General features: G+C 40.9%; 1 protein-coding gene across 1 annotated transcript in view; it reads left to right on the forward strand.

The window, feature by feature from the left end:
• FKBP15 (FK506 binding protein 15, 133kDa) overlaps positions 1-14,889 on the forward strand; it is a 115,617-nt gene that overhangs the window by 67,529 nt on the left and 33,199 nt on the right. Inside the window, exons 6-11 of the mRNA XM_011973694.1 lie at positions 3,943-4,058; positions 6,933-7,017; positions 7,647-7,716; positions 11,201-11,275; positions 11,608-11,706; positions 14,398-14,547. Coding sequence (XP_011829084.1) covers positions 3,943-4,058; positions 6,933-7,017; positions 7,647-7,716; positions 11,201-11,275; positions 11,608-11,706; positions 14,398-14,547 — 595 coding nt within the window. The remainder of the gene's footprint in view (positions 1-3,942; positions 4,059-6,932; positions 7,018-7,646; positions 7,717-11,200; positions 11,276-11,607; positions 11,707-14,397; positions 14,548-14,889) is intronic.

Below are 14,889 nucleotides of genomic sequence, written 5' to 3' on the forward strand. Positions count from 1 at the left end.
AATGGCATTATATCTGTTATGGTGTGATCTTTGGTGTTATTGTAATTGTTGTTGTCACAAACCACGCCCACATAAAATAGTGAACTTAATTGATAAATGTTGTGTATGTTCTGACTGCTCCACTTACTGGCAGTTCTCTATCTTTTTTTCCTCTTCTTGGGCCTACCTATACTCCGTGACTCAGCAATATTGGCATTAGGCCAATGAATAACCCTACAACCACCTTAAGTGTTTAAGTGAAAGGAAGAGTTGCACATCTCTCGCTTTAAAAAAGGTAGAAATGATCAAGCTTTGTGAGGAAGGAGTGTAAAAACAAAGACAAGTCAACAACTAGGCCTCTTGTGCCAGTTAGCCGTATTGTGAATGCAAAGGAAACATTCCTAAAGGAAATTAAAAGTGCTTGCTCCAGTGAACACACAAATGATGAGAAAGCAAAACAGCCTTATTGCTGACATGGAGAAAGTTTGAGGGATCTGATAGAACATCAAATCAGTCACAAATTTTCTTGAACCAAAGCCTAATTCAGAGCAAGGCCCTAACTCTTTTCAATTCTGTGAAAGCTGAGAGAGGTGAGGATGCTGCAGAAGAAAAGTTGGAAGTGAGCAGAGGTTCATGAGGTTGAGGGAAAGAAGCCATCTTCATAGCATGAAAGTGCTAAATGAAGCAGCAAGTAATTTCCAGCTGCAGCAAGTTATCTAGAAGTTCTAGCAAAGAGAACTGGTGATGGTGGCTACACCAAACAACAGATTTTCAGTGTAGACAAAACAGCTTTCTGTTGGAAGAAGATCTAGGACTTTCATGGCTAGAGAGGAGAAGTCAGTGCTTGGCTTCAGAACTTCAAAGGACAGGCTTACTCTTATTAGGGGATAATGCAGCTGGTGACTTTAAGTTGAAGCCATTGCTCATTTACCATTCCAAAAATCCTAGGGCCCTTAGGTATTATGCTGAATTTACTCTGCCTGTGCTCTGTAAATGGAACAAAGCCTGGATGACAGCACATCTGTTTATACCATACTTTACTGAATATTTTAAATGCACTGTTGAGACCCACTGTTCAGGGGAAAAAAAAAAAAAAGCCTTCTTTCAAATTATTACTGCCCACTGACAGTGTACCTGGTCACTCACAAGCTCTGATGGAGATGTATAAGATTAAAATTTTTTTCATGCCTGCTAACACAACATCCATTCAGATCAGGTCTTACCATTTAAGAAATATGTTTCATGGCTGAGCACAATGGCTCACACCTGTAATCCCAGAACTTTGGGAGGCTAAGGTGGGTGGATCACTTGAGCCTAGGAGTTCAAGAGCAGCCTGGGCAACATGGTGAAACCCTATCTGTACAAAAAATACGAGAATTAGCCAGGTTTCTTGGTGCATGCCTATAGTCCCAGCTACTTGGGAAGCTGAGGTGGGAGAATCCACAGAGTGTGGTGGTGCATGCTTGTAGTCTCAGCTATTTGGAAGGCTGAGGTCGGAGGATTGGTTGAGCCCTGGACACAAAAGCTGCAGTGAGCCATGAACACCCCGCTGCACTCTAGCCTGGTGACAGATTGAGACCCTGTCTCTAAAAAAAAAATTGTTTTAAAGAGTTAACACAGCAAGCCTGAGACTATTATTCCTAAAAAGCCCTGCTTAGAAGGTTGGCTCTTGGCTGATATGTTAGTCTGTTTTCTGTTGCTTGTAACAAAATACCTAAAGTGCGATAAAGAAAAGGAACTTCTTTTTTACAATTATGGAGGCTATGAAGTTCAAGGTCAGAGGGGCTGTATGTGGTGAAGGTCTTGTTGGTAGGAACTCTCTGCAGGGTCCTGAGATGGCATGGGGCATCACATGGCAAGCATGCTGGATATACTAGCTCAGATCTTTCTTCCTCTTCTTATAACGCCACTGGTCTCATTCCCATGGCATTTATGATGATCTAGTAATCCTTTTCTTTTGGTTTAGGGAAGACAGGGTCTTGCTGTGTTACCTAGGCTGTGATGCAGTGGCATGATCATAGCTCAGTGTAGTCTCAAACTCCTGGGCTCAATTGAGCCTCCTGCCTCAGCCTCTGAAGTAACTAGGACTCCAGACGTTTACCCCCAAGACTGGATAATTTTTTTTTTCTTTTTTTTTTTTTTTGGAGACGGAGTCTTGCTCTGTTGCCTAGCCTGGAGCGCAGTGGCGCAATCTCAGCTCACTGCAACCTCTGCCTCCCGGGTTCAAGCGATTCTCCTGTCTCAGCCTCCTGAGTAGCTGGGATTACAGGTGTACACCTCCATGCCTAGCTAATTTTTGTACTTTTAGTAGACATGGGGTTTCACCATGTTGGTCAGGCTGGTCTGAAACTCCTGACCTCAAGTGATCCTCCTGTCTCAGCCTCCCAAAGTGCTGGGATTATAGGCATGAGACACTGTGCCCCGCCAACCCATGCACTTTTTACTTTTGCTGATTTTGCTGTATATCCTTTTGTAATAGATTTTAGTCATGAGTACCACTATATGCTGAGACCATTGAGTCATTCTCTGGAATCCTTGAAACTGGCAGTGGTCTTGGAGCACAAAAGGAAGAACAAGTTTTGCTGGGGCAGTGGGCATTGGAGGATATGAGTTCTGGTTTGGACATGTTACATTTGTATTGCCTGTGGGATATCTGTGTTGTCTGGCACTTGGGAGCAAGTTCTGGGCTGGGAATACAGATCTGAGCATCATCAGCATTTGGATAGCATTTGATACCAAGGTAAATAAGTAGAGAGAGACAGTATGAAATGCTACCAAGAGAGAGAAAGCATGAAGCCCTGGAGACATGGACATTTAAAGATTGGGCAAATGAAGAAGAAGAGCCCAAGGAGTTAAAGAGAAGCCAGAGAAATGGGGCAAAACAAGCCAGGGATTGCATTAGTATTTATTGATATCTTATTTGGACCTGTTCCTTCCACAACCCCTGCAGAAGTCAAGAGAAGAATCTCAAGAACAAATTAATTAACCGTATAAAAAGATGGTATGAGGTCAAATAAGATAAGGTCTGGTAAACTGGGTTTAGTAACAAAGAAGTTGTGATGATCGGACGGGCCTGGTGGCTCGTGCCTATAATCCCAGCACTTTGGGAGTCCAAGGTGGGTGGATCACTTGAGGTCAGGAGTTCGAGACCAGCCTGCCCAACATGGTGAAACCCTATCTCTACTAAAAGTACAAAAATTAGCTGGGTGTGGTGGCACATGCCTGTAGTCCCAGCTACTTGGGAGGCTGAGGCAGGAGAATTGCTTGAACCTGGGAAGCGGAGGTTGCAGTGAGCCGAGATCATACCACTGCACTCCAGCCTAGGCAACAGGGTGAAACTCCATCTAAACACAAAAACAAAAACAAACAAAAAGTTGTTAGTGATCTTAACAAGATGAGTTTCAGTGGAATGGTGGGAGCATAAGATTCCTTGTGTGGGATGATGAAAGAATAGTTCTGTTAGATGAAAGGATGTCAGGGACCGTGTTTGATGGGTAAGTTTGTATCATAGCTTCATTTCAATTGAATAAACTGGCAAAAGCAGGAGGGGGAGTAATCAGTAAGGGTGACTAGAAACTGTGATTTGCTAAAAGCAAGAATTTACAGTTTGAAGATATCATAGAGAGCATCTGAACTAATCACTTCAATTTACAGGTGGAAAAACTGAGGTCCAGAAAAAAGAAATAACCAAGATCCTGGGGATGAGCAGGGTCAACTGATGGTGTTCAAATCACATATACAATCTTAATTTCAAAGACACTTTGCTGTGTCCAGTATTTTTCTTTCTTTCTTTCTTTTTTTTTTTTTTTTTAATCAGCTTTCCTAGCTGGAAGTGCTTCTAGTATTGAATGGTGGGATGTCGTCAAGGAAGTATTTCTTCAAGGTTGGAGATGAGCAGCTTTTATAGTAATTCCAGATTTGGGATATATCAATGAAATTTCATTTTTCATTTTCTATTGACAGTGCCAGATTGGCCTCCCTTTTTGGTCTGGATCAGGCAGCAGCTGGCCATGGAAATGAATTTTTCCAGTACACAGCCCCAAAACAGCCTAAGAAAGGCCAGGGAACTGCAGTAACAGGTAAGTTAAGAGTGTATTGCCTGGGCAAGGTGGCTCACACCTGTAATCCCAGCACTTTGGGAGGCCGAGGTGGGTGGATCACTTGAGGTCAGGAGTTCAAGACCAGCCTGGTCAACATGGCGAAACCCCATCTCTACAAAAAATACAAAAATTAGCCAGTCATAGTGGTGCGTGCCTGTAATCCCAGCTACTAGTGGGGGCTGAGGCAGGAGGATCTCTAGAACCCAGGAGGCAGAGGTGGTAGTGATCTGAGATTGTACCACTGTACTCCAGCCTGGGCAACAGAGCGAGACTCCATCTCAAAAAAAACAAAAACAAAAAACAAAAACAAAAACAAAACAAAATAAAAGCAAGAGTGTATTAGGGTTCTCTGGAGGGACAGAACTAATAGGAAATATGTATGTATGAAAGGGAGTTTAATTGAGAATTGACTCACACGATCACAAGGTAAAGCCCCATGATAGGCCATCTGCAAGTTGAAGAACAAGGAAGCCAGTAATGGATAAGTCCGAGTCCCAAAACCCCAAAAGTAGGGAAGCCGACAGTACAGCCTTCAGTCTGTGGCTGCAGGCCTGAGAGCCTCTGGCCAACTACTAGTGTAAGTCCAAGAGTCCAAAAGCCAAAGAACCTGATGTTCAAGGGCAGAAAGCATCCAGCACAGGAGAAAGATGAAAGTCGGAAGACTCAGCAAGTCAGCCCCTTCCACCTTCTTCTGCCTGGCTTATTCTAGCCATGCTAGCAGTTAATTAGATGGTGCCCAACCAGATTGAGGGTGAGTCTGCCTCTCCCAGTCCACTGATTCGGATGTTAATCTCCTTTGGCAACACCGTCACAGACACACCCAGGATCAATACTTTGTGTACTTCAATCCAATCAAGTTGACACTCAGTATTAGCCATCACAACTGGCACTAGGATTGTGTCTTAACAGGTTAGATGGAAGGATTAGCAACCTTCCAAAAGTGACATGCCAGGTTGTGTATCCTTGACCAGTCTGGCTAAGCTCACCCCCAGTGATGGGTGCTTCTCTAAGATCTGGGATCCTAATTTCTAGTAGCTGGATGGTGTGCTCTTTCTTGGGAACTGATGGAGAGATTCGAAAGCAAGACTTTCTGCCCCATGTGGACACCGCTCTCCCAAACTCTGCCCAAGGCACTCTTAAGTAGACACTGTCCAGTGTTTTGGCAAGAAGGAAGACCTACTTTTCACTTCCTTTATCTGGGCAGGTTAGCTGTAGGCTCCATCCTGAGGCTCCACCCCTGTAGGGCCCCACTCATTAGCATTGTCAAATGATACAGTTATAACACATGTAGTTTTAAGATCTTGGTGGGCTTTTATTTGAGATTCTAGAATTGGGCAACACTTCATTCTATAAAATGGAATGTTGTGATGAGCTGAGCAGAGGAGGTTGGCTTTATAGGCAGAAAAGGGCTGAAGAAAGCAGAAACAGAACAAAAAACAACTGGTCACTTCAAAGTTACTTTTGTTGTGTAGGTTAAAGCAAAGGGGCCTTCCTTCCTTACCGTGCTGGCTAAAATTGGATTATACAAAAGATGTTCCTACCACCCTTATCACTCAGGAAATTACAAGAGATTTGGGAGCACTGTGTCAGGAACCGAGGACAAAGAACAAACATATTTCATATTATACCACAACCTATAGGCCCTTTACAGAAAATGTTTGCTGACCCCTGCTTTAAATATTACCTATTACTTTAGGCAGTTTTGCTGTAGGTGCTTCTCTTGTTTTCCAAGTCATAACCTGGCCAGATTTCTAGTAGGCTGTGCTTTTATATTTCCCGTGGCACATCTCTTCATCAGCAGTGTGCTTCAGAGTTGAAGTGGTTGAGTTAATGGGAAAAAAAGAAACAACCTTAGTCACCACCCAATGAAAACACTTGATTTTTTATTTTTATTTTTTATTTTACTTAATTTTGGAAACAGAGTCTTGCTTTGCTGCCCAGGCTGGAATGTAGTGGCTGTTCACAGGTGCCATCCCAGTGCACTATGGCCTTGAACTCCTGGCCACTGCACCTGCCTAACTTGATTGTGTAAATCAGAAGACAGCAACTATGAGTTTGTTATGCTTTTAGCGGGGAGCTATAGAGGCAAGATTGCCTATAGAGTTTTCTTTAGGCATTTACAAATAAATAAAGTAGCAATACAGAAGACCTTCTCTGTTCAAGGAAAATTTTTTTTTTTTTGAGATGGAGTCTTGCTCTGTCACCTGAGCTGGAGTGCAATGGCGTGATCTTGGCTCATTGCAACTTCTGCCTCCGGTGTTTCAAGCGATTCTCGTGCCTCAGCCTCCCAAGTACCTGGGTTTCAGACCTAGGCACTATAATGGTATAATTGTGTGAGGCACTTGGGTGATTAGAAGCTCAGTTTCTTCACCCCCAGACTAGATCATAGGGCTGCTTTGTGGATCAGTTAAGGATAATAATAATAAAAGCATTACAACACTAACTGTGATCTTTATAATAAGATCAATTTTGAAGCTAGTTCAGTGGTTAAAAATTAGTTTAAGGCTGGGTGTGGTGGCTCATGCCTGTAATCCTAGCACTTTGGGAGGCTGAGGCAGATGGATCACAAGGTCAGGAGTTCAAAACCAGCCTGACCAATATGGTAAAACCTCATCTCTACTAAAAATACAAAGATTAGCTGGGTGTGGTGGTGCGCACCTGGAATCCCAGCCACTCATGAGGCTGAGGCAGGATAATTGCTTGAACCTGGGAGGTGGAGGTTCCAGTGAACCGAGATCGCGCCACTGCACTCCTGCCTGGGCAACAGAGTGACACTCTGTCTCAAAAAAAAAAAAAAAAAATTAGTTTAAACCTAGAAGTGAATGACAACTTTGTTTTCTTGTTCATCTTCAGGAAATCAGGCAACACCAAAAACAGCACCAGCCACCATGAGCACTCCCGCAATACTGGTTGCGACAGCAGTCCATGCATATCGATAGTAAGTCACTGAGAAGGAACGCTCTCTGAAGTTTGGTGAAAGGGTGTGCAGTTAAGCTACTTTTTCTCGAAAAACTCTGTTTGTTGCAAAATGGTTATTCAGCCCTTCCACGGACAAAATCTCAGTAGTACTTTTAACATCTGAATTGGAGATTTCTGCTGTAAAACTTGAAAAGCCATTATCTTGACTACTCTCTTTAGGAAGTGCTTGTACCCTCAACAACTGTCAAATACTCAAAGAAAGCCTCTCCACTGAGATAGCAAGAATGATAGATATTTATATTTAAAGAGTAAGGAAGTAGCATACGAGCTTTAAATTATAAACTGCTGGGCTGGGTGTGGTGGTGCTCGCCTATAATCCCAGCACTTTGGGAGGCCGAGGCAGAAGAATCACTTGAACCTGGGAGGTGGAGGTTGCAGTGAACCGAGATCGTGCCACTGGACTCCAGCCTGGCGACAGAGCGAGACTCTGTCTCCAAAAAAAAAAAACAAAAAACAACTAACTGCTCACCTGTGTGCCTGTCTAGAGGCTGAATGACTATTGTTCCCACTTCTCTGTGGCAGAAAAGAAAGCTGGTTCTGCAGAGTTTAGGGAAGTGTTAATACTTGTTGTTTCTCTTCCTTCTGTAGCACAAATGGTCAATATGTAAAGCAGGGCAAATTTGGTGCTGCAGTTCTGGGGAACCACACAGCCAGAGAGGTGAGAGTGCTCCCACATCTCATGTATATTCAGATGTCCCAAATAATACCAATGAGTTGGCTTTTATCTGACTTGCCCAATGTTTTGTTTATCGGAAGATAAAGATGATTGTTTGTATTGAATGTTAATTTATAATATCAGGTATATAGTAAATGATCACATTTTGGTTACTATTGTGCATTCAAACAAATCCAACCATTCAAAATTGTTAAATTTGACCTTTGTGATATGATCCTACCTTACAAATTTGGGCATTTTTTGTTTGTTGTTTAATTGTGGGGTGTGTGTGTACATAGACACATACACGAACACATATATATATACACACATACATATGCATATATAAGATAAAATTTGCCATTTAACTGTTTTAAGTGCATAATCCAGTGCTATTAATTGCATTCATAATATTGGTTGAGCAACCAACACTACTATACATTTCCCAAACAGAAACTGTAACCATTAAGCAACAACTCTACTTCTTCCTTTTCCCAACTCCCCATAAGGTCAAATCTACTTCTTGTTTTTATGAATTTGCCCTTTCTGGGTACCTCATATAAGTGGAATCATAACAGTATTTGTCTTTGGTGACTGATGTATTTCATTTCGCATAATGTCCTGAAGGTTCACCCATGTTTTAGCATGTGTCAGTATTTCATTCCTTTTCATGGCTGAATAATATTTCATTATAGGTATATACCACATTTTGTTTATTCATTCGTCAGTTGATGGACGCTGGGTTGTTTATACCTTTTGTCTGTTGGGAATAGACAAAGTATATACCAGGAAGACTGACATAAAAGTATATGGTCACGTTCCTGTTTTGGCTGTATACTAAGAGTGGAAATTACTGACTCGTATGGTAATTTTATGTATTGCTTTTTGAGAAACTGCCAAACTGTTTTCCACAGCAGCCGCACCATTTTACATTCCCACAAGCAATGTATGAGGGTTTCAATTTGTTCACATCCTTGCCAGCATTTTGTTGTTATTATTATTTTTAAATTCTTGCCATTCTAGTAGGTGTGGAATGGTACTTTATTGTGGTTTTAATGTGCATTTTACCCAATGTCTAATGTTGAGTATCTTTTCATTTGCTTATTGACCATTCATGTATTTTCTTTGGAGAGATGTCTATTCAAGCCCTTTGCCCATTTTAAAAATTGGATTTTTTTTTTGTTGTGGAGTTGTAGTAGTCTTTTAATATATTCTGAGTATGAAACGCTTATTTGCAGATATTTTATAAATTATCTTTTCACTTTCTTGATAATGTCCTGTGATGTACAAAAGTTTTTAATTTTGGTGAACTCCATATTATTAATTTTTTTCTTTTGTTAAATGTACTTTTAGTGTTTTATCGGAGAATCCATTACCAAAACCAAGGTCATGAAGATTTACCTCTATGTTTTCTTCCAAGAGTTTTATGATTTTATCCCCTATGTTGTTTTATATACAAGTTAGGCCTACAGTCAAAAATTACTTGACATGTGAAGAGGTGGGAAAATGTAACTGATAATCAAGGGAACAAATAAACTAGGAGCAGACTCACAAATAATCTAGACATTGAAGTTAACATACAAAGCACTTAAAACAACTAGGAATAATACCTTAAAGAAAATAGAGGAAAAGTACAAATGGAATGAAAAGGCGGAGAATTTAAAAAATTAGAATCTATAAGAATAATCACATGGCATTCTAGATTTGAAAAATACAATTTCTGAAATTAAGAACATATTGGATAGGTTTAACAGAGTAAGAATACAGCAGAAGACAGAATTAGTGACTTCGAAGGCAGTTCCATAGAAAATATTCAGACTGAAGCACAGAGAGAAGAAATAATAGAAAGAGACTAGGGCAAAGATTGATGCGGGACATGGTCTGACATCCATATAATTGGAATCCAAAGACAGTAGAATTACATCTTTAAAGTGCTGAAAGGAAAACAAAACCCTGCCTATTACAGAATTCTGTAGCAACAAAAATGTCCTTTGAAAATGAAGGCAAAATAAATTTTCAGCCAAACAAAAGTGAGAGAATTCATTGTAGTAGATTTGCACTGCAAGGAACATTAAAGGACATTCTTTAAGTTGAGGGAAATGAATGTCTGTGTCTTTCAAAAGACGTGGAGAGACTGGGCGCAGTGGCTCACGCCTATAATCCCAGCACTTTGGGAGGCTGAGGCAGGTGGATCACCTGAGGTCGGGAGTTGGAGACCAGCCTGACCAACGTGGAGAAACCCCGTCTCTACTAAAAATACAAAAAAATTAACCAGGTGTAGTGGCACATGCCTGTAATCCCAGCTACTTGGGAGGCTGGGGCAGGAGAATTGCTTGAACCCGGGAGGTGGAGAGGTGGAGGTTGCGGTGAGCCGAGATCATGCCACTGCACTCCAACCTGGGCAACAAGAGTGAAACTCCGTCTCAAAAAAAAAAAAAAAATGACATGGAGAATGTTCATAGAAGTATCATTCATAATAGCCTCTAGCTGGAAACAACTCAAATGTTCATAAACAGGAGAATGAATGAAGAGTTTATGGTATATTCACATAATATAATACTACATGACAATAGAAGAGAACAAAGTACTGCAACATGAAGTATCAAGGCTTACTCTTACAGATACGGTGAGTGAAAGAAGCAAGGCAAAAGAGTATACTCTGTATAATCCCATTTATACAAATTTAAGAATAGCAAAATTGGGTGCGGTGGCTCACACCTGTAATCCCAGCACTTTGGGAGGCTGAGACAGGTGGATCACCTGAGGTCAGGAGTTCAAGACCAGCCTGGCCAGCATGGTGAAACCCAGTCTCTACTAAAAATACAAAATGAGCAGGGCATGGTGGTATGCACCTGTAGCCTCAGCGACTCTGGAGGCTGAGGCAGGAGAATTGCTTGAACCCGGGAGGTGGAGGTTGCAGTGAACAGAGATTGTTCCACTGTATTCCAGCCTGGGCAACAGAGAGACAGTGTCTCAAAAAGAAAAAAAAAAAAAGAAAAGGCAAAATTAATCAGTGACAGAAGTCAGAATATTGGTTACCTCAGGGTGGGGATTACTGACTAGGAAGGGCATGAAGGAGCTTCCTGTGGTGTGGGAAATGCTCTGCTATTTTAAAAATCCGGTTAATGGTCACGTGGGCATATATACATATATATATATGTATAATGTACATGTATTTTATGTTTTTCATCAATTTAAAAACAATTTGTATTTTCTTTTACACAACCAGTCACTCTCTCTTAGTCACCCCTTGTATAAATGAAAACACTAACAAAACGAAGACATTGCCAATTACAGTTAAACAGCAAGGCCAAAATGAGAGATTAATGTGGATAGTGAGAAGATAAAATTTACAGTTGAGGCCTTAAAGGATGAAAAGATTTTGAGTTTAATAGCTGTATGAAGCACAACCCCTGATACATATTGCTGATTTTATGTTGCCTTTTAACTTCTGTTCTCTTTTTTTTCTGTCGTTGCTTGTCTACAGTATAGGATTCTTCTTTATATCAGTCAGCAACAGCCAGTTACGGTTGCTAGGATTCATGTGAACTTTGAGCTAATGGTAAGACTTCATCATGTAATCATTAGCTCCTTCAGGATAGGTTTACAGGAGAGATTGGTCTGATTGTACCTAGTAGAAATTAGATCCACTTGTTCATCCCTGGGTGTCCCTGTAAGTATCTAACAGAACCTTTCAGAAAGGTCTCTTGGCTCCTTCTGGGAATGTGGACTAAAGGGTGAATGGTGGAGGGTGAGAGGGAAGAAGAAAAATCTCTGATACTTCTCTTTGGGTCCACCTGAGTCATGACCCTACTCTGTGAGCTTAGGCAGTCATGTTTATCTGGTATAATACTGCTTGTGGATGCATTATCTTAACATTTCTCCTTTCTCCAGGTTCGCCCCAATAACTATAGCACCTTTTATGATGACCAAAGACAGAACTGGTCCATCATGTTTGAGTCGGAAAAAGCTGCTGTGGAGTTCAATAAGCAGGTGATAATATCTTCTTCTCCCTGTGAGAAGCCAGAATACTTGTTTGGATTTCCCTTAATTTTAGGGAAACATATAGAAACCCCATAATCTGCTGTGTTTTGTTGGTGACTAGCATTAAAAAACCCACTAAATTTTCCACTTCAGCCTGTTGTATGATTTCAGGAAAATAATAGGAATACTTACTGAAACTGCTTGACAATTTAGCCTTTCTCTTTTTTAAAAGAGAATGTTTTAGGCTGGGTGTGGTGGTTCACGCCACGCCTGTAATCCCAGCATTTTGGGAGGCCAAGGCAGGTGGATCGCTTGAGCCCAGAAGTTCAAGACCAGCCTGGGCAACATAGTGAAACCCCATCTGTACAAGAAAAGAGAGAGAGAGAGAGAGAGAGTAGGTTACTACATACTCATTGTAGAAAATTTAGAAAAACATTAAAAAAAAAACACTCATAATCTTACTACTCAAAGTAACCACTATTTCCTTTTTTCTATGCATAATATACATAAGTAGATATAATCCTTTAATAGTTCTTTATCTTGCTTATTGTATTTAAAAATGTATAATTCATCTTTTCCTATCTCATGAAAAACTATTTGGAAACATTTTTGAAGGCTGCATAATATGCATGTTGTCAGTTCAAGCTACCGTAACAAATTACCATAGAGTGATTAAGCAACAGAAAGTTATTTCTCACGGTTCTTGAGGCTGAAAGTCTGAGATCAGGGTGCCAGCATAGTTGGGTTCTAGTGAGACCCTCTTCTGGGTTGCAGACTATCTTCTTCTTGTATCCTTACATAGTAGAAAGAGGGTGAGATGGTTCTCTGGTATCTCTTTAATAAGGTCCTTAATCCCATTCATGAGGGCTCCACCCTCCTGGTTTACTTACCCCCCAAAGGCCCCACCTCCTAATACTGTCACACTGGGAATTAGGATTTCAGTGTAAGTGTTCGAAGGGGACACAAACATTCAGCCCGTAACATTTGTTTCTTAGTTGATGTAATCATTACCTTATGTTATGCACTTAGATTGTTTTCTATCTCTGCAATAAATGACACCGAGGTGAGCATTTTTTATAGAAGTCTGTCCTTTTTTCCTCCCTACATATTTCCATAAGCTTTGTTTCAGTGAGTGAGTGATTCGGTTCAGTCAAAAGGTCCAGATATTTTTAGTTTTTATTTTTATTTTTTTTTTATTTTGAGACGGAGTCTCGCTCTATTGCCCAGGCTGGAGTGCAGTGGCCGGATCTCAGCTCACTGCAAGCTCCGCCTCCCGGGTTTATGCCATTCTCCTGCCTCAGCCTCCTGAGTAGCTGGGACTACAGGTGCCCGCCACCTCGCCCAGCTAGTTTTTGTATTTTTTTAGTAGAGACGGGGTTTCACCGTGTTAGCCAGGATGGTCTCGATCTCCTGACCTCATGATCCACCCGTCTCGGCCTCCCAAAGTGCTGGGATTACAGGCCTGAGCCACCGCACCCAGCCTATTTTTAGGTTCTTAATACACTTTGGCACACTGCTTTTTCAGAAAGATTGTACTATTTCACATTTATAGCAATTTTCTCATTGTACCTTTGCCAGCATTTAGAATGATCCTTTTTTTCTTTTGGTCTTCATCACTTGGTAAAAATAATGATGCCTCATTGTTTTTATTTGATTGCAATAATGATTTTTTTTTTTTTTTTTTTTGAAATGGAGTCTTGCTCTGTTGCCAGGCTGGAGTGCAGTGGCGTGATCTCAGCTTACTACAACCTCTGCCTCCTCGGTTCAAGTTATTCTCCTGCCCCAGCCTCGCGAGTAGCTGGGACTACAGGCGCACACCTCCACTCCTGGCTAATCTCTTGAGCTTGTGATCCGCCCGCCTCGGCCTCCCAAAGTGCTGGGATTACAGGCGTGAGCCACCGCGCCTGGCCTCTGGAACTTTTTAAAAGAAAATGAGCAGCAAGTTTCTAATGGATACTATATTAAAACATTGATAAAATTGGGTCTTGAATCCACATTTTTCTAAACTCATAGTCTAAAGATCTTTCATAGTATATTGCTTTTGAGGGCTTAATAATATTAAAACACAAGCCCAAGGATAATTATTCATAAATAGAATAATTATTCACAAAGATGCCTCTGACTCCTTTGTCTAAGATTTATGCTAAGATAATATGGCCAAATCTGTAGGTGGCATTGATGTGGATTCTGGGATTGCAACATGATTTTGTAAATGCCCTTTCTACTGCAGTCTTTAGAAGTGCTTTTTGACATTTTTTCGAAGTTTCCCTTTCTTTCCTAGGTTCCCAAAAACTGAAACAGTAAATCAGTATCATAATCAATAGCTAATACTTATTAAGTACTTACTGTTATTTGCCAGGTACCTTGTCAAGTACTCTACTTATATTAGCTCATTTAATTTTCATAACCATCCTATGAGATGTGTGAAGCATTATCTCCATCTTGGGTACATAGAGATTATTTGGCCAGGGTCACAAAGTTAATAAGTGGCAGTACCTGGATCTGTACTCAGACATTCTGACTACACTCCTAGGCACTTTTGATTCCTGGCAAGATAAGTAACTTTCATTTGGTTTACTTCTAAACATGTAATCTGTTTTGTTAGTGGATGAAGCTATTTGAGAAAGAGCAGTAGCAATAAAGGAATGAGTACTTACTGAGCTTAAACTACATTTATGCTGCTTCAATTTTGTCTTGCAGGTGTGCATTGCTAAGTGCAACAGTACCTCTTCCCTGGATGCAGTGCTCTCCCAGGACCTCATTGTGGCAGAAGGCCCTGCTGTAGAAGTTGGAGATTCTCTGGAAGTGGCCTATACCGGCTGGCTCTTTCAGAATCATGTGCTGGGCCAGGTAAGAAAATGCACCTTGCAAGTTCTTTTGTAAACTTACATAGCATGAGGGCTATTCCCAGGGAAGATACTATTACTGTGAACTGCTGCTGTTGTCAAATAGGAGCCCCACTTTAGACACTGCAGTTGCTTTGGGGGCACATTATGAAATGTGAATGTGTAAAAGATCCTCAGTGCCACTCTGTCACTTCAACTTAGGGAAAGTTGGAACCAGTTTCCCAAGTACTATTATTTTTGCTAGTTGTTCATGTGTATGCTCCTATACCAGTGTTACACTTGAATATATTCTTATGGGATTAAGTCTTAAAACTTCTTTTTAGACCCTCCTTACAGTTTTTCTTAT

This window comes from Mandrillus leucophaeus, unplaced genomic scaffold (assembly GCF_000951045.1).
Source record: "Mandrillus leucophaeus isolate KB7577 unplaced genomic scaffold, Mleu.le_1.0 Scaffold1394, whole genome shotgun sequence".
NCBI lineage: Eukaryota > Metazoa > Chordata > Mammalia > Primates > Cercopithecidae > Mandrillus > Mandrillus leucophaeus.